This window comes from Leguminivora glycinivorella, chromosome 12 (genome assembly GCF_023078275.1).
Source record: "Leguminivora glycinivorella isolate SPB_JAAS2020 chromosome 12, LegGlyc_1.1, whole genome shotgun sequence".
Classification (NCBI taxonomy): Eukaryota; Metazoa; Arthropoda; class Insecta; order Lepidoptera; family Tortricidae; genus Leguminivora; species Leguminivora glycinivorella.
The window spans coordinates 7,811,150-7,836,027 of NC_062982.1; the positions used below are offsets into that span (position 1 = coordinate 7,811,150).

The 24,878-nt window shown below is 37.9% G+C and overlaps 1 protein-coding gene across 1 annotated transcript in view; it reads left to right on the forward strand.

Moving 5' to 3' along the window:
* The window catches only part of LOC125231690, a 359,160-nt gene that overhangs the window by 176,523 nt on the left and 157,759 nt on the right, over positions 1–24,878 (forward strand). Inside the window, 6 exon segments of the mRNA XM_048137216.1 lie at positions 13,037–15,437; positions 19,153–19,622; positions 20,649–20,903; positions 22,126–22,314; positions 22,623–22,958; positions 24,719–24,846. Of these exon segments, the coding sequence (XP_047993173.1) occupies positions 13,037–15,437; positions 19,153–19,622; positions 20,649–20,903; positions 22,126–22,314; positions 22,623–22,958; positions 24,719–24,846 (3,779 nt within the window).

Consider the following 24,878-nt stretch of genomic DNA (forward strand, 5'->3'; position numbering starts at 1 on the left):
CCGTACAATGTCGTACTTACCGTAAACATTAATACTAATATTAGCTCATATCACCTTGACACTGGCGAAATAGTCCCAATGAACTGAAGCCATTTAATTTTAAAAACTGAACTGAACTGAAGTATGTGTTTGTTTGGCTACTTTAGGTACAGGTGCTATGGTTATTTAATGTCAGATCTGGGCACTGACGTTGTAATTTGATAGTACACACATGTGTTGGTTGTCTACTACTGACGGTTGTGTTTTGTAAATGTTTAACGTCATTTTTATTATGTCTAATGACGTCAGATAATGGCATGATATGCTGTTGCGAGTTGTACTTGTACAAAGACAGAATAAATTATCGTGTTGTAATAACACTGAACGTTACTGTTGACTGTAGATGGAGGCGGCTACCAGGTTACGAAGAAAAAACTCCAGTTTTTTATTTTCAATTTGCTGCGGTGGTGTGTATGGGGGAGCAGCGCGTGCGCGCTCTCTCGCCGTCGGTGTTCAAGTGACGCTCCGAGCGTCGGGGCGGGTATATATATGCTTTCCCGGCCGCGAGACTCGTGTACCATTCGTCAAGTATGTATTGGTGTTATGTGTGTCTATCGTGTAACAGCAATTCTTTATTTTTCAAATATAATTCTTATGAGATAAACATTAATAATCTTCTTATACATTCTTATAAGTATATACATTAATATATTCTAATTAGATTGTAAGTATCAGTGCCAGATACTTACTTTATATTAATTGCCATTTGTTTTTGGTATATAATTATGTATTTACGACTGAACTATGCTTGGGTTTTTTAAGGGTAAGTAAGAATCTACTAGTTAAAGTTCAGTCGTATAGTGAAGTGCTTAGGATTGGTGGGAAATAAAACGAACAAATATAAATCGATATTTCTTTATTATTTATTATCTTAAATCTAACCTACGAGATCGTTATTTACCTATATTTTGGGGCTATTTACGACAGTTACGTTGATAATTTTAGAATTTAAGTAGCCAGTATGATTTTTCTAATTGAATCTGTCTTTTAACTGGATATAACTAACTCTACAGTTTACAGAAGTATCTGTTAGATTTTTAGTTATGCTATAATATCGCTGGCTACTGTTGATCCTGTCTGTACAAACAGCAACACCCTTAACAGACAATCGTACAGTGTTGCCGATGGTAGAAAGGAAAATTCCGCATTTGTGACTACAACTCGCCTTCGATCAGTTCAATAGCAATAGTATCCCTGTAAGTATTGAATACCGTCTGTGTTTGCACAGCTCGATATTCTGTTTGTCGTGTCGCACTTACACCGTGTTGTTTTTCATGTGACGTACGAGGACTTGAACAATAACGATGTTACCAGAAAACTACACGAGTGGATTGATTACTATGTGGAAATCACCTCATTAAATCAGCTGTGTCCATTGGCCACAAGTTGGAGCATTCTGGGCCGACACAGGGCTGCAACTTTTCATGGTTACTGCAAAGTCGGTAAGCAGTTCCCATATAATATATCCATACTAATATTATAAATGGGAAAGTGTGTGTGTCTGTTTGTTTGTCCGTCTTCACGGCAAAACGGAGCGACGAATTAACGCGATTTTTTAAGTGGAGATAGTTGAAGGGATGGAGATAGTGACATAGGCTATTTTTTGTCTCTTTCTAACGCGAGCGAAGCCGCGGGGAAAATCTAGTAATAATATAAAAGCACCCACAGCCGAAACCGTTAGTCTTAGAGATTGCAAATTAGGCACGAATGTTCCTTATAAGGTGTAGAGGAGCACTAAAAAGGATTTTTCTAAATTCACATCCAAAGGGGGTGAAATGGGGGTCCAAAGTTCAACGTTTGAATAACAGTACAGTACGTGGGCGAAGCCGCGAGAAAAAGCTAGTATAATATAAGTTTCAGTGAAGTTTAACTCCGTTTCTATCTATTGGCCCGAAGTTTTTGGTTGTATCGGTCGAAAATTTATGGACCAAAATAGAAGTTTCCATTGGACACAAACAATTAGGTACAATGAAAATGGGATGTTTTTGTGAAAATTTCTGTACAAAGTAATTCTTTATCATTACTCCGGCATTATTGTTTTTATGTTATTAGGTGTCTGGTGTGTTTAAGCTTCTTGGAAATCTGTATCTTTTTTACCCTTCCTTCATGCGGATGCAAAGTCATTGTGAAATGAATAATTTTGTTATTTATATCTGGATGTGCGCCGTGAAATTTGTATTTAACACGGATTCTGTTCAGTGTTATGGTGTTATTGTTATCTTGTTGGTGTTTATAAAATTCTAATAAAAATTGCGCCTGACTTCAAAACAAATACAATTGTAGTCGCAGTGCGCTCATTGATTGCTCAAGTATTCTGCTGTATCGACGTTTGCCATTTAAACTTTATATTGAAAACTCCTACAAACGTTGAAATTGACCATGATAAGAAACATCCGTCCGTTGACCCTACAGTTGCAATTTTTCGCAGCCATGAACCCAAATTCTTAAAACGCGTACTTTGCTCTGAAAATTGGTTACAGTCTCTGTAACTCTTCAACCAATCAACCTTAATGTTTTCATAAATATTGGCTTGCCCACTCCCTCAGTGCTACAGCGTACGCCTCAAGGGAAATCTAGGTTACACACATTAGGAAAAATACCCGTCGTGCGTTTATGGCGAAATCATTTTCTTGGAGTGGGTGCAAATGTTAATGAATTTACGAGGTACTTTGTATGAATATGAACTATAAATAACTAATGACATGAACGAAGATTTGAGTTTTCTTTGATAAAGATGCGTTCTTTTTGGAACAGATCACCGACTGTTTCCTTCAATTGCGACGTTTATTAGATTGTGTAGAGTATCTCGTGTCAAAACTAATGAATCGTAGATGTTTCTGAAATGTTAAGAAAAAAATAACGGGGGTTTGTATTAGGTTGATGGGTTGTTTTAATAGGCTTAGAATCTAAAAGAATTAATAATGTGACTATTTAAGACCTTGCTAATAATGAGGTGCCACCCACAACCATTAGAAATTTTACCGAGTATATTGATAACTTCTCTTTAATGAGAACTTATCGCGACACCCACGCCACGCCTCAACCTCATCACGGGTTCACGACCCGGCCAATTCGGACTTATGTCATTAAAACACCAAAGTGATAACATACACATACATAAACTCACCTCTGTGTCCCTGGGCAGGCAGAGAAGATGACACTGTTGCGGTTTCGACTTCGCCCTTAGAAAATAGGGAGTTGAAGGAAAACGAAATCGTGATATTGCAGAGACAGGTTGCCCATAGCCCACAACACAATTGGACCCATATCCCACAGTCGACATACCTTGCCCGTAGTTTTGGCGAGAGGGAATCGCACGATAACTGAAAGAGATCTTTAAGATATCGTTCTGAAGTCAGTGAACTTTAGAAAATGCCTACAAGACACTAAGGCTGACTTGACACTTGACCGAAAAGTTAATAAGAAGAAACTCTGATGGCGTCCGCGTCGGTGCGTAAAATTAAGTATTTGTCGCAAACAAAGGCCGTGGGTCGGATTAACTTCTCGACTTTGATTAATGGTCTGCGTAGGTGTTGATGATAATAGCTACGCAAAAGTTATGTTTCAAGGGTACCTATTAACCTTTTCGGTTATCAATCTTACTTTCATTTCTTATTGGCTATTTTGTCTGTGGCTTAAGACGCTACAGGAGCGAAAATGCTAAAATGGAAAAGAGCCCCCCTTTTAATTTCGGAATTCTAGTTTAATATACTAATGTTATCAACTAGATTTATTGAAAAAAAAATGTTTATTGAAAACAACTCAGTTAAAAGATATTGCGAAAAAAACTTTAAATTCGAGGTTCCGCTCTCGACTGTTTCCTCCTTCAAAACTTATTCAATCGGAACGAAATTTGAGAATCTGAATAACAATGAAAATAGTCTGTGTCGGACCGTTTAGTTTTTTTGGCTAATTGTTACCAATCTTGAGCATCACACCTTTTTGTTGCGCCATAATGAAAAGCCGTTTTTGGCTCTAGCGTCTTTAAAAATAAAAATGTCGAAAAAATCAAAACGGTCCGACACAGATAAAAATATTAATAATCTGTGTTGAAAAAATCACTACTCTATCTTCAAAAACCAGGAAGGAAATAGTCGAGAGTGTTTGTATGGAGAATTGACCCCTCCTGTATTGTCTTAATTAACTTTCAGTACGGCAGAGAAAAGCCTAAGAAAAGGTGGTTGTACTGTGTGAGAGATAATATGAAACGAATGCAATTGAATGAAAAGACGACGTCCGATTGAGAGGTATGGAGAAAAAGACAAATCGTCACTACTTTTAAAAAATCTCGTATCTCACACTGCTTCTCAAAGTTAAAACGCAGTAAGTCTATATGCATTCCATACATACTACAATTTTCTTTTCATTGACAGACGAAGATACAAGTTTTTTTTTAAAGTAGTGACGAAATGCTAATTGGGATAAGGGCAATCGAATGATGAATAAGGCAGTTGGAAACTTTCCGGCTTTTCCGCGCTACTTTTTTACTTACTCATCATCATCAATGATAATCATCATCAATGGGGCAAAATATTCAGCTCAAGTTGCGTCCAAAGTGCAAAAACAGAAATCGTAACAAACTTAGTCCAATATGTTTTTAAAGTAAATGTTCGTCCAAAATGTACTAGGATTAAGCGCTTTATTGAATATGCAAAATAATGCAACTAAATATTACGTGTGACTTTTTTTATTAGGGTGCATTGGGATGATTTTGAAGCACAGAAATGCTCGGTTAATTTCGAAAGGGGAATCTTGATATGGTAATTTTTGTGTGTGTCACATGACTTGAAATTAGAAGACCTTCGAAATTACCCCCAACGCACCCTATTTATAGACTGATCGGCGATTGACCCTAGTTAAACCTGATTGAAAGTGAGGACAGAATCTGATGGAGCTCACCAATTCAGTAGCAATTGTTATTATTATCACAATATTTACAGTTTACCTTCAGTGTATGTATGCAATACGTACGCAACATGTAGAACATTCTCATTTGCTTTAATAAAAACATTTTGTAGTAAAATGATACAATATCACGTAATAAAGTTACATCAGAATGCATTGTCGACATTCACGTTACGTTATTGTCTCATTGACATTTTACGCTCTTACGAGTAAACAAGATTGCAATGAATGAATGTCATTACAATCAGAATGCCTTTGTGAATTCATTATCAAAAAATAACGTAAAATTATTGAAAGGGATTCTATTATTTTCCCGGTTTTATAGTCAAGTTCATTGACTTTATTAATATTACCTACTAATTTGTGTTTTAAAAATGACTTATTGATGACATTATTAATTATTAGTATTATTACCTACCTCAGCAGTGTCTTTTATAACTGTACCAAAGAATTAATTTCCAAATCCGGTAGCTTTCTTTTATGCGACGTGACAAAATTAACCAATTAATTACTGTTTTCTTCAAAAGGAGGATTATTAAAATTGAGGTGACAAAGTTCGCTAAATTGCCCAAAGGTTATCGGCCACGAAGCGCGGGCTTCGAACTCTTGACCCGAAGTCAAAATGGCCATTTTTTTATTCGGCTAGACGTTAAAAAATAAAAACGGCTTATTTCAACAACAAAATAAACAGGTAACGTTTCGTGAAATGTATCAAAGTCGGAAAAATGTTAGCGGAATTTTTTGAAGTCTTTTTCTTTGTGGCCGCGTCAGCCATTTCACAGAATTCTGGGCTTCAGGCCAATATTTTGTAAATTTGTGCAACGCTTTCAATGAATTCCCGCTAACACCCTTATTGAAGTTATCATGCCGAAGTTCGTTTGTCCCTTTCCGACGTACTAATGTGATAGAAAGGAACAAACGAACTTTATCGGCTTGATAACTTTAGAGAACGTTTATGAATAAGGGGCAAGTCTGTTATAAGTTGAGTATTTTTCTCATTCAAATCCATTTTATTATCATTTCATATATTCATATTCATTTATTAATGCTTTCACATAAGTATACAATAATGGGTAGGTACACGTTCTACGACACCCTGTTAGGGCATAGCAGATAAAAATGTGATATTTTGTAATACTTACTCCATGATTTACGAGAAACCGGGTCATGCCGGGCCGATATTTGTGTCAATTTTAATAGAATATGTCAATTGATAGCTCAGGGATAATTGAATTGACCCATCGCTCCGTCTTGTCCTCCTTTCTTGAAGTCATCCTTTATTATAAATTATTCCAATGAGTTTTTCGGAACTTATGTGCGAAATGTTATTTGATATTTGCCAGTCGCTAACATCGTGAGGAAACCGGACTAATCTCAATAAGGCCTAGTTACCCTTCGGATTGGAATAGAATGAAAGGTCAGATGGCACTCGCTTCCGTAAAAACTAGTAGATTCGCCAAATTTAGGGATTAGTTGTCAAAAGCGGACCCCAGGCTCTCATGAGCCGTGGTGAATGCCGGGATAACGCAAGGCAGATGATGATGGCATAGGTACTCTATACCCTGAGTAGTACCCATAGATCGTTGCCACACAGGGTGAATAGAAACCAGCAGGACCGAATATGATGTCCTTTGCGGACCGCGCAGCGTGACTAACGAGATTTGTCCGACAATACCTTCGTCTAGACGTGCCTTGTTTCATACAAATTGTCTCACTACACGACAGTCGGGAGCGGGAGGTACCTAACTAGTTGTGACTTTAATCAAAGACATATATAACTCCGTATAGACAGGTAAATCTAAGATAAAAACGTACCTCAGTACCATACAGAAAAAGGTACGGTGGCCTAGATGGCATTACACCTTTGGGATACGCTCAGATGGCGCTAATATTAATATTTGACATTTTAAAACATATCAAGCTAAGAATATGGGCCAAATTGTCAAAACTGAGGTTCAAAAGTTTTAAGCCTGTGTCAAGAGATGGCACAGTCTAAGCACTGTGATTACACATTTTAGTTCGATAGTAACTTTCTATAATACTCGATCCTCTTTACTTTAATCAAGATTTAATTTTGTTATGAAAGCTTGTTTTACCTCAAGTTTTAAAAACCTATGCTTTTTACCAGACTACGTCAACGCAAAGGGTTATGACTTTAGCCCGTATGTATTTAGCTATGTATGTTCATCTGTTCCCTCGTATCTTCTAAGGTACTCATTAGAATATGACAAACGATATGTTTACGAGTATACATATGTATAAGTATCCTAGGGCAGTACTGCTGGTGATTAAACAAGCAAATCAGCATCATCACTCCTCCTACTTATTATACAGAAACGATGATTCCCTAACAAGCTGTATCTATAAATTTAGGTAGGTAAGGTCAGTGCGGGCAAGACCGGCATACTTTATTTGAAATAAAGTTTGAGTGGATAAATCTAGACTATTAAAGTAGTGTGGAGTGATCCGCATGGTCCTATGGGCTAGCAAATTTTATATTTTACACAGCTTTTATAATACTTTGGTGAATTAAAGTAAACTTATGTGATAAAAATCACTTTTTTTAGGACTCGGTAGGTTGACCGTCCCCACGCGCTGAGTACGGAAAAACGCGTAAAGTCGCGTAATTTCATATGGAAATAAGTATCAAAATCATGTTCATTGTTATATTCTGTAATAACAGGGAGTAATGTGATAGATATTAAAACAAATAACGTTGATATTTTCAACATATCAGCATTTTTCTATTTATAAGGCAAGACCGTCGTATGTCCCGTAAATGAGGTTGATAACCTTCTTTTTTCAGGTCCAGACAAAAGCAAAGCCAAAACTTATAATTAAAATTAACCTACAACACCCGTTTAAACTCGACTTATTTCCCATAAAGCCTAAAAAAGGTGCCTTATTCTTATATGCCGGTCTTTCCGACTAGGCACAATTTCGAAATTACATATTTCAAGACATAAAACAATAAATTGAACGCGTTTTTAAGAGAATTAATTGTAATAGACAGGAAGAACGATTATTAAATTAACACGTTACATACATAATGCACAAATATTCCAACTGCTTCTATTTTATTTTAATTTTTTGCGTAACCATGTTGAACTCGATGGTCGAGTTCGAAACACGAATAAATTTTTTGTTAACTAGTGTTCGTCCTAGGGATATCTATTGAAGACCAATGGATTAAGGATGAAAAACTGGTCTACCTTCGGAGGTGTAAGAAGTGATAGATATATAAATACAAAAGTTATATTCAGTAGACGGTCTTTCTGGGTAGACGGTCTTCTCCACACTGACCTTACTAGAAAAAATAAATCAAGTTTTTGTTGAAATTATTCATTGACTACGACTGAATTTGTATTACAAAATTTTTAAGACAAACAACCATATCCGTTTCCCTTGACGAAACTGAAAAACTTACACCAGTAAAGCACTGCCGAAAAGCCTTATTATTTACTTTGAACGCACTTCCGCTTAGAAATAACGACAAGTCACGAACATAGGCATTCCATTAGGTTTCATGTGGCGATCTGGTGATTTATTAAGTTTACGTTTACGACTAAATCAATAAATGAATAATATTTTGCCTAGAGATAGAGAGATGAAATGACTAGAAAAGTTTACAAATGAATGTAGAAATAGTAACTGGGAAGGAAAATCAGAAATCAGAAATATTTATTGTTTAAACTGTGTTAGTACAGGTTAACACTAGGTACATTTTTAAGGAGTATCAACAGTTTTACTCTTTTCGGCTATAGGTACACTGTATTTGTCTTAAACTAAATTTTAAAGTTACCTATATCCAGGTACTAAGTTTAAAACCAAGGAACACAAATCAATTTTACTATTATCATTAATAACAAGTCTTATCTTATAAATCTCCCATCCCAACGCAAGAATAGTTAAACCATGTACAGTCGAGTTCATAAATATGTGTACATTTCTTCACCTTAACTCGATGCAATAAGGTGAAAAAATGTACACATATTTATGAACTCGCGACTGTACTTGATGTACTGAACTAATTGTATCAGTAATCGTATTAAAGACGCTCGCAGTTATAAAATGCTAGTTATTAAACTATTAGCTAATAAATAGTTATATTCGTAGTAATAATAGTTATTAAAGATAATTGTAGCTGTCCAACTCAGAAGTGTCCATAATTCAATTGCAAGGCAGTCGTCATCTGATATATCAAGTGCTCACTAATATCGGAACACGCACTTAACGCTTTGGTAATAGGGGCGTGTTGTATTTGTCAGCACCTTGCCCGCTCTTGAATCTTGGAATCTTGTCTCATGGAAAGCCACAATCCTTTATCCCTCTGTAATTTTCTAATTTTATTATAAATAAGCTTTATAAAATTCATTACGGCTTTCAACATCAAGTCATTACCTTCGCATTTAATACTCCTCATTAAATACAGTATTGAGTATAAAAACTCCTAGATTATGAAAGTAACTTGACGAGGTTACTCTTAAGTGTAATAATAAAGCTTATAAATTCTACGAAACATCAGAAGGATTAACTATTATGTCTGAAAAGCTTATTCTTTTTTAAAATAAACGTCAAAATTGGGATCTCGATGGAGAACTGGCATAGAGACAATTTGCTTTATTATTACCGGGCCCGTAACTTTCATGCCGAAGACATAAATTTGACGTCACGCTGCATATAGGATGATTCAAAAGATTTATTTCATAATTAATCATTATTCATCAATCATTTTAAACATGACTTCTATTTATACGTGAAATATGTAATTAATCTACGCATCTTTGGTGGAAAAGCAGCCTGATTCGGAGTTGAGTATAACCCTACCACCACATACCTACTCTGATGATCTCAGAAAGCTCTATTTGTGATTAACAATGTAATAATGTTAATCTTATCTGACACTAAAATCAAAGTGGTATTAAGTTAACGAAAGATTTGCTTTGTAACTTTATCTCCATCTTACCTATTTAACATTCAGAAGTGCTACTTAATTTCTTAACTGAGAATATCTAATTCTCAGTGAAGTTCTAATTTCGTAGGCATGGCTCGCGATTATTTAATGACTCGTGAAAATACTTCGCTGTCATCGAATTCCTTCGTGAAAATTAAGGAAGATATTTTAATTAATTTTAAATGAAGAATCCTAAATTTAATTGAGGTCTGAGGTTGGAAACAGTGCTCGACCGACGGTCAGCTGATATGGGTTGGACGTATTATAGCTATATAAATGAAAATATATGTCGAAATACAGCGCTGATTTACTACTTACGCACGTATGTAGCTACGTCGCGCTTACTACAGTCGTAGGTTGTATCGTAAGTCGTATTATTATAGTTGTATACGTACGTTCAATGCGACGCTGATCTAAGCGACAGATCATATACTTACCTACAACTAGCGTACGTAACGTACGGTACGCGTCGACCGTCTCGGTCGAACACTGTACGCTTGATCACGACTGACGATCAGCGCATATGATACGCGAATATTATCGGTCGAGCACTGTTTCCAGCCTTAATGTCTCTTATACTTATTGTAACGCAAAGTTCGATCTAAATTGTATTTTTATCAATTGTATTTTTTATTATTATGTAATTGAATTGTTTTAAATGTCATTTAATTGTAATTGTTTCACTTATTTTATTAATTGATTACTTTATTTTATTACCATATAAATTATTATAAATTAGTACGTAAGGTTTAACTGTTAGTGCTAATTATTGTAATAAATAAATAATAAATACTTATCAATATAATTTAACAACCACGCATGCAGGTATCAAGCATTAAATAACATCATTGATGAAAACAATAACTATAATGAGGTTACACTTTAAGAAAGTCTATCCTATCCACGTTCATCATATTCTACGCAGTTTGCTAGTTTGTTATAAAAATAGTGTCAGTATATTGTTGTAATACATGACCATTACAATCGCACGTGTTATTGTTCGATATGTTAGCATAACACCATTGTTCTGTGTGAAAGAGGTGTTTTGATATGTAGCTGTGAATGCTTTTTGAAATATTTTAAGTCCATATCTATAACCTATAGGCAAAGGTTTTTTTTTTAAATTATAAATAGGCTTATGGGCATAGACTAGTCGAGGCGAAGACGTGGCCTACGATGGTGCGAGCTCGCCCAGAACTCCCAGAAGGTGCCTGTTCAGGTTGACCCTTGATTTGAAGGTTGCTGGGTTACATGAGCTGGGAAACGGTCATAGACGCCGGCAAGGAATTCCACTCCTCCTTGGCAGTGCGTGTAAAAAAAAGAAGCAAAGCGCTTCGTGCGAATTGTTGTTTGAAATGGTAGTCTTTTATTCAGCCCTTTCTACGTCCACAGCTAAGCATCATCTTCAAATCAAGGGTGAACAGGCTTCTGGGCGAGCATTTATGATGAAGCCTATTTGTGTAAATGACCAATAATAGCATGGCAATATGAGCCAAAGCTCACGTCTTCATGAATTAATCTATCTACAAGGTTCATTGATTTCAAAGTAATTCATTAAAATAAAGGAGCGTAATTTCAAAAGGTATTTAGTGCAAACAAAAGCTTAGGTTGAACTTTTCTGTTGACTGTCATACGGTAATTGCTGAGTCACGTTCTAGTCAACAAAATGTCTAGAAAATCGCGCAATTCAACCCCACATTAACTGTAATGACGTCACGGCTAACTAGGCGAATTAGGACGGAATCTAGGACACTCAAGGTATTAATGGAGACCGGCAAAGAGTCAAAAGTATGTATACACGATCGTATACCAGCGCATTAGGGCCCATTTAGACGGTACGAGAACTCGCATACGAGTTTTAACATTGCGGTATTTGATAGCTGTTCAAAATTGTACCTATGTAACCTCAACAGCCCGCAGTGTAACGCCGTGGATTGCGTGGGCGACGGTCGCGCGATGGTCGCGCGACGGCGATGCGACGCATACGAAATCAAACCTTATCGATATGGAAGTAGACGATGCGATGGCGACGGTCGCGCGACCGTCGCCCACGCAAGACACGGCGTAAGTAAAATCTCATGCGAGTTCGCACGCCGTCTAAATCAGGCTTTTAGTGTGTACATATTTTGACACTTTCCGTGTCCATATTTATTAAACCTGACTGGAGAGGTCGCGTGACCCCATACGGAAAAAAATTAAAGCGAATTATACGTTTACTAAAATTTCGGTTAAAATTCCGCCGCAGTTGTCTATAATTGCACTGCGACATTTCTTTCAATGTCACGTAATGTAAGAAAACACGTGAATATTTAACGACCGTTTCGTTTAACTTTCGCAAAGACAAAAGTCGTATTTGTATATTCATTATTTCTATCCGTCTATCTTGTAACTGTCCTTGCATTATATCGCACATTCTCGCTAAAAAAATGTCAAGTGCACTCGACCGATATACGATATCTTAATGTCCGTAATAGAAATCATGTTGTCGCACGGAATACCACGGTCGCGGTTGAAAACCGCATAGACCACAGCCTTCGACCATTCGCACGTGATTGAATCGCTTTATCTTTATTGGACGTTTCAGGACATAGGTTCTGTTTTTGTCACATATTCACGCTTCAGTAGCAAGCTGCAAACACGTTTGTCGTGCGTCAATAGAGACGCAAAAAATCATATCCAGTGAAATACCTGTTTTTTATTGATGGTTATTACTAGTATCCTGGTATAATCCATTTGAATGTCAGATGCAACACCATAACTATTAATCAAACTTGTACTAATAAATGGCGTAGATTATACATATATATTTTTTCTATTTGCTTGTGAAGATACTTTTTTACATACCTGGGGCCGTGACCGGTATTTATGTTAATCTTGCCCTGCAGGCATTCTTCTACTCACATGTATTACACAATATGACGGGAATAGCGTTTGTAACAATAGCCCCCGGTTGCCATATCGCGCGAAACGTCATGGCTATGGGCGTTTGCGCAGCTGTCAGTGAACTTGCTTTGAACAATACACCCGTGTAGGTCAATAACGTCCGCTTCCGCTCTGACAATCCGAATTATTCATGCCGTTTTAGTTAGTCTGAACTCTTTTATACACAAACTAACCAATATTTTTTGCTTGTTTCAGGAACTGTCGCGAAAACAAAAAACCGTCGATCCCTCGAAGCACCGTACACCAAGACTGAGAACTCACTGCCGTCTTCCAAACTATCTAATCTTAATTTAACTTTCGGAATCAAAACCTCTCCACCAAAATCCTCTCCTCCTACCGTTTTAACTCAAAAAGCGACAGAAAGGAGAAGAAGTTCTGATACTGCCACGAAACCTAGCTGTATACCTCTTTCCAAGAAATCTGTTGAAAAACAAACAAGGACTTCCATATCACCGAAACAGGAACCCAAAAAAGATAAGGCGTCGAAAGCCGAAAATAAATCAAAAGCAGAGTCATTGAGACGCAAGTCCCTAAGTAAAAGCCCGGAGAAAGCAAAAAGTGATACCGAAAGTAATCGTAACGATAGAAGACATCGAGCTCAAAAAGAATATGAAAGTCTTAGTGAAAAATATCATAATTCAAAGAAAAGACTGACTAGTTTAGAGAATAAATCTTCAGGAGACACGAATGTTGCTAAAAACGCATCGCCTAGTAAAAATATATTAAATGACAATTTACAAGTTGCTAAGCCAGAGGCGAAAGTCGGTACTAGCCTAGAAAATTACAAAGATTCTACAAAAATGTCGACTCTACATGAAACAATGAGACCACACACTAGTAGCTCTAGACTTTCGCAGGAGATGGATAGCTTAGCTGCGTTGACGAAACAAACTTTAGATAGGGTTAACAAATTATCGAATAACTTAAATAGTAATAAAATAAATTTAGACTCGTCTGAGCCACGTTTTGACACAACGTTATTTGCATCGACTTCTGAAAACAGAAATAACGGTCATGCTTTCACTTTTGGTCATACCAGCGAGAAACCAATACAGAACAGAGGTGTAACTGAAAGATTGAGGGACATTGACACAGCAGCACAGAGGTTGATCGACTTTGAAAAACAAAGTGCAATGTTTTCTGATCTCAATAATGATACTTCTAGTCAATTCCGCCGTCTTGATGCAACGTCGACGTCCTGTAATCATACGCCTGTGTCTATTTTGAAACGAAAATCTATCAATGAAGACAGTGCAATTAATAATGCTTCTAATCACGCGATTGCTTCTCCACCGGTGACGTTTTCTCCGAGTGTTATCGAACCGCGTCAGTGTCGTTCGGATCGACAACGGCAAGGGATATTGAAGAAGCGACGCAGCTTAGATGAATCACAGGTCGCTAGGAGGCGATCCTGCAGTCCAGAAGTATCATTCGCCGAAGATGGGTCACCGGACACGAACAAACCTATATTGAAAAATCGCAGATCATCTTTAGAAGATGTGGTTAGAAACAGATCACCTGATGGACAAATACAGGGTATACTAAAGAGAAAAATGAGCAGAGAAGAAGAACATGTTAACGATGATTTGTCTCACAGCTCGCCTGAACCGCATGGCATTTTGAAGCGGAAATCCAATTCTAGTTCTAGTAGCAGCACTACGTCGTCTCACGTTTCAATTGCTCAAGCAGTTTTGTTGGCAGCCGCTGGCGGCGCCGAAATAGTGGACGATGATAAGGAGACTGTAAGACCAATCTTAAAGAAAAAGAGTTTTTCTGAAGAGCGGCCATGTGTTGATATACCTATATCTGACACGCCCAGGCCCATTTTGAAGAAAAAATCGGTGGAACACGAAGAATTTGACTTTGAACTTCCGAAAAAGCCAATTTTGAAATCATGCAGAAAGTTGTCAGGTGACGAGGGGCACACTTCTAGTTTCGATCTGAGCGAAGACGACAGAAGCTCTCGCCGGTCCTCTCTCCTTAGGTCACGCACGTCAGACCATTCTGGGTCGGAATGTGAAGCTACTGTAAGGCCTATTTTAAAGCAGAGAGGTTCGAGTCTCACTAGGGAACGTAGCCAATCCCCGCGCCCACGGCTCTCATTTTGTGCGGACAACGATGCGAACATCAGTGTCACGAATTTCAGTCGCGAAACGAACGACTTGTTGGCGGCTGGACCGCGACGCGTGTTGAATCTCTCGCTCGAGCCAGAAGAGAGCGCTAAAAATCCTTACCCGAGTGCTGTGCTTAGACGACGAAATCTCCGACCGAAAACGAACCCTCGATCTAAAAGCTTGATCGGAGACGTCAACGATGAACTCTTATCGATATTAAACAATCGCCGATTAAAAGTCGATGAAAATAGTGAAAACGCACGTTTTGATCTGTGGGGTCAAGAAAACTCGCAGGAAGTTGAAGGTAGTAATCCTAAACCATTTCCTTCAATTGCTGCGCGTATACAAAGTATGGAGCAGGCTCTTACCAAAGAGTTATCTCCCAGAGACCAGCCTTCGACGTCAAGATCTAAACAGCGCGACCGCGACCGTTACAAGACGCAGCCCATCACTGTCGAAGAAATGCGGTCTATAACATCCAGGTATGTAAATCTTTGCTCTTTATACTATTAAACTTTTTAATCGCTTTATTCCTGGGAACGAAATTATTTCAAAATGTTTAAGAGTAAAACTAGCCTTTCAGTAAGAATTTGAGTAAGTTCTTGTAATTTTTCACGTCTTTACTGGAATTAAGCTCTTAAGGAATGTTTGTTGAAGCGTGATAATTGTAAGGAAGTAACTTAAGACACAACATAATTTACGTGTTAATTCTATATCTGTTCAGGAAAATGCGAATATGATGTCTCCAGTACAAGTTCGCGTGTTGTTTACTGCCGGTAATTTTTCTTTCCCACTCGCGGCGTCCTTAATTTACGAGTTTTCTTGTCTAAAGGTGATTGTGCTCTGAAATGGCCGCTTAGCCACTGGATGCCGAATCTTGGCCAGCTGCCATTATTTTGATGGGCACACGCGTGGCGTGGGCTGCTATCGAATGTTTTGTTCAGTAAATTTTCGTGCTTGTTTGTAATGCAAATAATCACCTTAATTTTCTTCCGGGTTTCCGCTTTTAATACAAATTACGGTCGGATTCTTGCAGTTAAAGTTACAGGAGTAGATTTAAAATGTAACAAAGAACGGAAACTAATTTCGTGCTACCGCTAGCATTGTTACAATTCTCTTGCTTTAATTTTCTCGTAGAATGTTCTAGTCTTAAAAGTTTCTTGCAAGGTTTTTCAGAATTGGTAATTTTGTGTTAATTTGGTTCACCGTGCTCTGATATCATCTCCGGTCAGAGCATTAGTATTGTGCTGTTCGTAGATACCGTCAGCATTCATTTCGGTCAGTTCTGTTTAATGACACCAACTGGCAGTAAAAAAAAATTGTTTTCGTTTCATCTGTTTCCGTTATAAAACACCATGAGTTCAGAACACACGTCGCGGCGTAACCTTGCGGAATTGTAAGTGACATTATGTATTTATTTATCAAATCACAAGTTAATTTCGCTTCTAAAATCGCAGAGGAGAAAATTTATAGCACCTTAACAAGGAAGATGAGCGCTCGTTATTTCTCCATGAATATTTATCTCATATTATCTGTGACATTGTGTTCGCAAGTGAGTGTAACGAAATATCTTCCTTTAATATGATCTTTCTAAATGGGATACTAAGAGATAATTTGTATAATGACTTGCTGGACAGACACAAAGGGATACAACGAACCGTATTGGGATTAATGATGTTTTTTCCAAGAGGAATTTTCTGATAGCATTCAGATGAGGCTTCCTTTGTCTTGCTATGACACACTGTGATATTTGTGGGTCATTGTGTATCGTTACGCTTTATTGTTCCTAGAAGATATTCGCAGAAATAGATTTCATTGGCCATACCAGAATATAATCGTTTTTAAAATATAAAACTAGTCTATCTTTACCTCGAGAGTATTTGCGGAAAGTTGAGTCGTAGAATGTATCCTATACATTCCATTCTTCTCTTTCCGAACATACTCCAATATTGTGTTTGAAAGCGTCTCGTGTCCGTCTTCATCAAACAAAGGGATTTTAGTTGTTACAACAAATTTATTTTCACTTTTACTACTATTATTAAGTTGTTTACCCTTTTCACTGATTTGCTATTCTTCTATTCTCAAAGGGTCGATACGCCAAACACGTGACCTTGACAGCCGAAGTATAAATAACTCCAAATACGAGGTGACTAATGGGTCGCCAACACAACAGTTCCATGTCATGTTACGATTGAATTGTTTTCATACAATTGCATAATCGATTTTTGGCAGTGGAGTAATAATGTTATTGACTCACAATACGACTTTAATTAACTTTTTTACAAATGTGACTGACACTGAAAATGATTGCAACTATATTCTTGTTTGATTTTGTTATTTACTATGAAATAAGTAGGAACGTGTTAAAAATGCGTGTAGAATAGGCCAATCGAATAAGCGAGTTGAACAAATGAAGTGATTCTACTAAAAAAACAATTCTTGCAACACATTTGGTCTAAACACCACCTTAAGTTATGTTGTAGTCACCCTCGGTTATATCATAATATGAGACTAAAATAATAAATTGCAAATAATAAAAGTTACGTAATTTGTTAGAAAGGACACCCACTAACCCAGTCATGTAGCTGTCCAGAAATAAATTAATGCGGATGCATTAGATGAAGCCTAATAATAGTCCGTATCTGCGTATTGTTCCTGACGCGCAGACCCATTAATTTATTCGTCCTAAATTAAGCCGATTGCATTAATCTCTTGCATAATTAACATCGCAGTACAGCAGAAACGATGACTTATATATTATTTCAAAAGGAGGGGGCATACCAAAAATGGCACGATTATACTCTGTACTTTTAGGTATTTAAAAGAACGTAAACAACTAATATGTAAATTTTCGGGTAGTTACAACATTTATCGGCTAATCAACCAAATAGGTACAAAAACCAAGAGGATTTATTACTGAGCAATGTCTTTAACTTTCTTATTTGCTCTTGTAATATTTTAATTTACCTTCAACTGGCATAAGTAGCCTTATGAGGGTAGTTTTTGTTTACACTTGTTTAAATGCCTAAAGATATGAACTATAGGTACGAGCAAAACACGCACTCAAGTTATGGCTCATTTACACGGCGCGCGAAATCGCATGCGATTTTATGTACCTTACGGACTGTCCAGGTTAAATACAAGCACACCAATCAAAACCACAATGGCTCTGAATGCGAGTTGTCGTATCGTGTAACTGTGCCCTTATGCGATCAATCGCGCGTGATGCGAACTCTTCAACCAATAGCTCATCTCCAAGGAGCATCAAAAAATAATGTTCAGTCAAAATTATCCTCTTATCCTTACTTTTGAAATCATTGGGCAGAAACGGCATTTTGATGACGGAAATACACTCCAGCCGTTAGTGGGTCAAGCACTATTTCTGTGTCTGTTGTGTTCGCATACATCAAATGTTATGACCGAACTATACGATTTCGATGCCCTTAATTGCGATACCGATGCAGCTTGACGCATCTGCTGCGCACACGCTTTGATCGTTCAGAAACTTTACTGTTGTAGATTTGGAACAATATTCATTTAAAAATGTCAGGCACCTGTTGCATATGAAATTTATGGCAGTGATTTTTTATTGCTTTTGAAATCCGCTACCAAAATTTGGGTTTAAAAATATGTAACTTTTTTACCTTAATTTTAATTTTTAATTCATAATTAGTTCAAGAATAAATGTCTCGGCAGATGTATAAACTTTATTCTATTATCCCTTTACATCTTATTTAGGTTCTCTTACTTAATTAAGAAACAAATCATAGAGGTATTAAGAAATTAGTTTATAAATTATTTTTGATGTGATTTTTTTAGGCACACTACTATTTATATACAATATCAGTCTATTGAGTTCAGTAGCGTGTCTATTTTAGTTTATAGGTTAAAGTATTTAGTTATGAGAGGCTAAATACTGTCAAATAACCTGAACATGCCAATGTGTCTGCATTATTGAGTCCCGTCAAACAACCATGAGTCATTAGGTGACTGAAACCCGATCGATAACTCGGGCACCGCTATCAGACGTTTATATTTAGACTATGTCAAACTTCCTTTAATCGATAGATCAGCAATGCCAATTCAAATCACTCGAGCCATAATTCGTCGATATTTACGAAGGCGTACTGAAGCGACCGTCTCTGTCTTGTGTACGGCTGTGTTCTACATTAACGCGTTTCTTTTCTCATTCTGCAGTTTGGAGCCGGGCCAAGCGAGTTTCCAAGTGTTCGGCCCCGCGGGCTGTAGTTTTCCGAGTCAGCCCGCCGAGTCCGGTGCTCCTCTAACGGCCAGGAGCGCGGGAGAACCAGACCGGCCCTTTGCAAACTTCGCAACCCCACACTCGCCTCCCTTCACTAGCTGCTTCAGCGTCCACAACCCTACAACATTCAACGGCTTCACTGACCCGACCGTCAAGGACGACAGCTTCGGCGAGGCCACTTTCCTTGACTTCGAAAACATCGCTGCTAACCTTGAAAGAAAGCAGTCGACCTTGGATGAGATCGAGCAGGAAGTGAACAAAGTCCAAATTGCATTAGACGAGGACAGTCGCGCTTTGGAGAACTTGGAAGACGAGCGCCAAGAAGGTGACAATTGGAGTCTGAACGTCTCTTGTGACAGTGGCGTGTATAACCGTGCATCATCCAGAGACTCTGGCCCGCATTCAGGTCAGTATTTCATCATGTTATGTTAATCCAATGCTGTATGAGGTCATGTCGGTTTATTTTTACTCTCCGAAGTTTAGCGTAATCGGTGACTTATTTAGCAAGCGGAGCAATCAAAACTAATAGCAACAGTGTCATAAAGTATACACGCGCTAGTTCCAGTAGCGCCGGCTTGCATTAACTTGCGTTTGTTTATGTTTGTGCTTGATAATTTTAGATTTGAGGATACGACGTTGTGAATATAGAGACGGTTTTGAAAATAAACACTTTCTGTAACCTTGCACGTGCCTCGGTCCCTTTTCTAGTATTTGGGTCAATGTAATGTTTGACATCGTTCCGTTTGTCATATCTCAGGTGTTTTAATTCTTTTTGCTTTATTTCATTTAGAAATGAAATAAATGAAATGAAATGGTGCCTGTGTGGTGACGGGTTAAGAATTTCACCACCCCCTTTCTTCTCGTGGGTGTCGTAAAAAGCGACTATGGGATATGGGTTAAATTGTGGTGTAGGCGAGAGGCTGGCAACCTGTCACTGCAATGCCATAGTTTTGTTTTCTTTTAACCCCTTATTTGCCAAGAGTGGCCCTGAAGCTTTAGTAGTTTCATGTGCTCTGCCTACCCCTTTATGGGATACAGGTGTGATTGTATGTGTGTGTTTTCATTTAGAAATGTCAATTATCCTGTATTACTCAGTTAAAAAATACTATTATAATATGTCAGTCACTGTGCCTATTTTTAACCGTAAGGTCAATATGGGGAAGAAGGCGTATAAATATTTGCTTAAAAAGATTGTCATATGGCACTTGTGTTTGTTTATAATGCTCAGAGTAAAAAAGCTTTGCTCCTTTCCGCAATTCCGATGAGTCGACTATGTGTTTGTGGGATATGTGTATGTGTGTATAAACAAGTGTTAGAAGCAACGATAGAAGCGAACGTTTAACGTGTTAAACGCTTAACGCTCCGTGTTTCCAACTCGAATTCTACACCCGATGAATTTAACCACATTAACCTTAATTTTTCTAAATTCTAGGCGAAGAACTTGGCCTAATCGAGAGCCAAGAAATAAAAGAAAACCACGCAACGAACAGCAGCAACGACTGGTCTCCATCGTCCATCGAGCAAGGCCTGATCGCGATGGACAGACAGAGGAAGTCCACCGAGACCGAAGGGCACCCTGAGAGCGATGATGAGAGGGAGCAGACTGGTTTCAACCTGGGGCTCGTTAAGAGTAACAGTGTTGTGGCCCGAGCAAGCATGTGGCAGCAGTTGCAACAGCAAGCGAAAGGTAAACAGTTTTTCCACTATTTTTGTTCTGAAAATGTTTGCATCGTAAAGCCAAGCTCTTAAATCTGACGTTATCCGTATTAAGAGTAAATAAATCTGCCATCGACGCACTGTAGCCCCTGTAGCATTAATGCCTTAGAATCGTGACAGTCTGTCTAGGAACTATTACCCTATTCTTTATACAACTGTGAAGTTTATACGATTTTAAAGCAATAACACTAAATATAATACATACATGCATATCGCAGTTGATAGACCGAATGAGGTTGTGTGATTCATAAGACATTTTTATTTTTGTTTCTGATGAATGTCTGCAATATTACTGCTGGGAAAAATATTGAATTCCTTTTTTGCGAAATGCCAGATGATATTTATCGAATAGGATTTTGTCTGTATTCTTTGAGATCGCTATTTACTCAGTGAAGAATCTTGGACATTATATTTTCATCATTTAGGTACTTCACCAAGAAAGCCTTGTGTAATTTGTCATCATTAACCGCTGCGGTACTTAAAACGGTCCTTTATTCAATCATTCTGTCTCCACCGAGATTCTCCCAACAAAAATTACCCAGTACCTACGTCACAATAGAATTCCTCAACTCTCTCCCAAGGAGAATGGCGTTTGTTTTTCCATTATATCGTAGGACAAAAGAAATTTATTCTCTACAAACAAATTGATTTAAATTCCAATGACAAGGGTCACAGTGCTAGATCACTCACAAAACGGTGGATTGTAGACGTTAGCTCGAAGTAGATTTTTTAATTTCTTTTTTACATTTAATTCTTAAAATGTGATATATTAAGACTTATTGGTGTTTTTTTCAGCCTTTAGTGGCCTAGTGTTGTTTAATGTTATAGTTTGTGATGTGATTGTCTGCAAAATGGGGCCCAAGTTACAATTGTTAAAAACGAACGGTTATCATCGCACGTGGTCAGCTAATTTTGTATATCGGATAACATGAAAAATGAGCAATTTAACCAAAAAAACCACCATGCTCACCATAGGTATATAAATATTAAATACACCTATTACAATGCGTTGGTTTGTAGGGTGAACGAGATTCGGAAAATTGCGCAGCACTTCTAGAAGAGACAAGCCTGACCAGGATAAATGACACGAACAGAGCCCTATGCTCAGCGATTGAAAGCTACAATAATGATGATGATGTGATGGTCAAATTGCCAACGACAGTAGAAACTAATTTGTTTTCCGAAAATTTCAGGTACCCCAAAACCGTTGATCCGCCACAACCGATCCAAAAACATGGACGGATCCATCTCCGACCGGTACAAAACGCAGCCCATCTCCTTCTCACCCACACAACCGCCTCCGCCGGCCGAACCTCCGAGGGAATTACCTTCTCTCTCGCAGTCCAAAAGCACCGCCAATGTGTTGGACAGAGACGAAGATGGTAAGCAACTTTCCCCTTCAACTCTTTTTAGGTTCATGTCAGATACTTAGCAAATTTTTTGTTCCTATTTTATTACGTGTGTAGATTTTTCTAAATTGATTTTAATTTGCGAAATTGTCAGTCCTTCAAAGTTTTTGATATTGGCATGTAAATTGCATTAGTTACGAAAATTCAAAAAGCTTCCTTTCTTTTGATTGTCGGCTGTTTCTTTTTTGCATGTCGTCGACTACTCTACTATGTGTATGTCCCGGGCTCTTAAACACAAATGCACAATGTAATGTAAATACGCACACACTCACCGGTGGCAGCTAAGTTAGACGAGGATGACCCGGCGAAGATGTCACTCATGGAGAAGATGAAGATGTTCAACTCGAAGTTGACCCACAAACCTCCCGTGGCCGGGTTACCTAGGCCCAAGGAAGAAAGAGTGCCGCGGACGTCGCGGCTCAAGACTATGCCAGTATTAGCCAGCCAAGTTCAAGAGGCCATGGAGCAAAACGAAAGACTGACGAAATCTTTCACACACAATGAGGTCCCGCGCAATCCAGACTTCGCTTTGAAAATGGAACTGTTCAGATCAGCGAGCGCCAAGAACACGTCGCTAGAGTATCTAATGAGGCAGAACTCAAAGTTTAGGAGCTTAGGTCTGATTTTGTTATTTTTTGGTTCGTTGTTTTGCTTGAGTCGCTGCGCTTCTTGGGTACTAATCCGCGAGTTTTCTGTAGTGTAAGGTTTGAAGGTGAGTTGATAACCGTAGTGCATGAAATGCCTGAGTTTTTTAACGGTCTTGCGTTGGATTTTGTAGATGCTAGTTTACAGGTGTTACCCCGGTTGACTTTGGAAGAATCTGCAATACCTACTAATTGCACATCTGCCCTGATATGAAATAGTATTATAATGACTTTGTATAATCCGCATGATAAACTTAGTATTTTGTCACCCTTAAAACTGGATTATTTATATCGTCGAATCGTCGCTGCGCTTGTGAATTTAAATCTTCTGGGCGAGCTCACTCCATCGTAGGCCTCGTCTTTGCCTTTGGCTAGTCTGTGGTCAAGAGTAAGCCCATTCATAATAAAAAAAAACACATTTTAAGTTGATAAATTGATAATTTAATAGTGAATTTACAATCTCAACGACGATAATATTTTTTTAACATCCACTGTATATGAAGTTATATTTTGAGACGATTAGTCATACGCTTACTAAAACGGTTAGTCATCTCCTTCAATAACTTTCATATTTTCTTGCTATTACCATAAAGTATAAAAATGTACATAAACAAGTTTACTGCACATTTTTAGAGTGATGAATTTGTTTGTTAACAATAATTTCCATTATGTAGTCGGCGTCAAAGATAGAATAAAACACAAATATACATTTTTTTTCACCATATAGCTAATAACAAAGAGGATCAAGTATTACAGAGAGTTACTGTCGAAGTAAAATGTGTAATCACAGTGTATAGACTGCCATTTCTTGGCATAGTCTTAAAACTTTTGAACCTGTTTTGACAATTTGGCTCATATTCTTAGCTTAGTATGTGTTAAAATGTCAAATATTAATATTAGTGCCATCTAGCTGAACGTACCCCAAAGGTGTAACGCCATCTAGGCCACCGTACCTTTTTCTGTATGGTACTGAGGTACGTTTTTTTCTTAAACTTTATCTGTCTATACGGAGTTATATATGTCGTTGCTAATAATAAAGGAATATTTATCTGTGCAACAGGATACCAAAGGTCGTATCTTCTGTAATATAATTAAACAAATAGTGTGTAATCTAGAATTCTAAGCTATCAAGGTCCTCTAAGGCACGAAATGCGAAAACTTTGGTTTCATGTAGCATATACAACTTATCATCTAATCAGAAGATTATGTAAGGGAAATTTTAACCAATACATCCATTTATGCACACACCCTAAACACATTAAACTAAAACCAAATATTTAATTCTGAACTCTGCTCCACCCAAACACAAAATGTTTTGTAAATGTTCTTAGGGACCATTGTTGACATTAAATTAATTCAATTAACTGACTGTCTTACTTAGGGCCCATTTAGACGGTACGAGAACTCGCATACGAGTTTACATTGCGGTATTTGATGGCTGTGCAAAATTGTGGGTACATACAATTTTGCACAGCCATCAAATACCGCAATGTAACTAAAATCGCATGCGAGTTCGCACACCGTCTAAATCAGGTCTTAAGCTAAAACTTGCATGCGAGTTTTCGCTTCATTTAAATGAGCCCTTAGGAATCTTTCATCCATTTAAGGATCGTACAGTCAGCAAACAAGACTTTCAGTAAAACATACTTCCTTCCACCTGTCATCGTATCTTTGACGTCGATACAAATAGCCTCAATGATGCAGAAGGTTAATTCTCTTTGGCACCGTTTCAGACCTGGACGACGATTCGCCGGCGGAGCGAGCTCAGAGAATGATCACTCCGGAAGTGAGGGGAATACTGAAGGCCGGGGCCACCGTTGTGCCGAAGACTAAGACGCTGGCGAAAGGGGAAAGCTCGGAGGTGAGACATTATGATTTGATGACTGGGTGGGT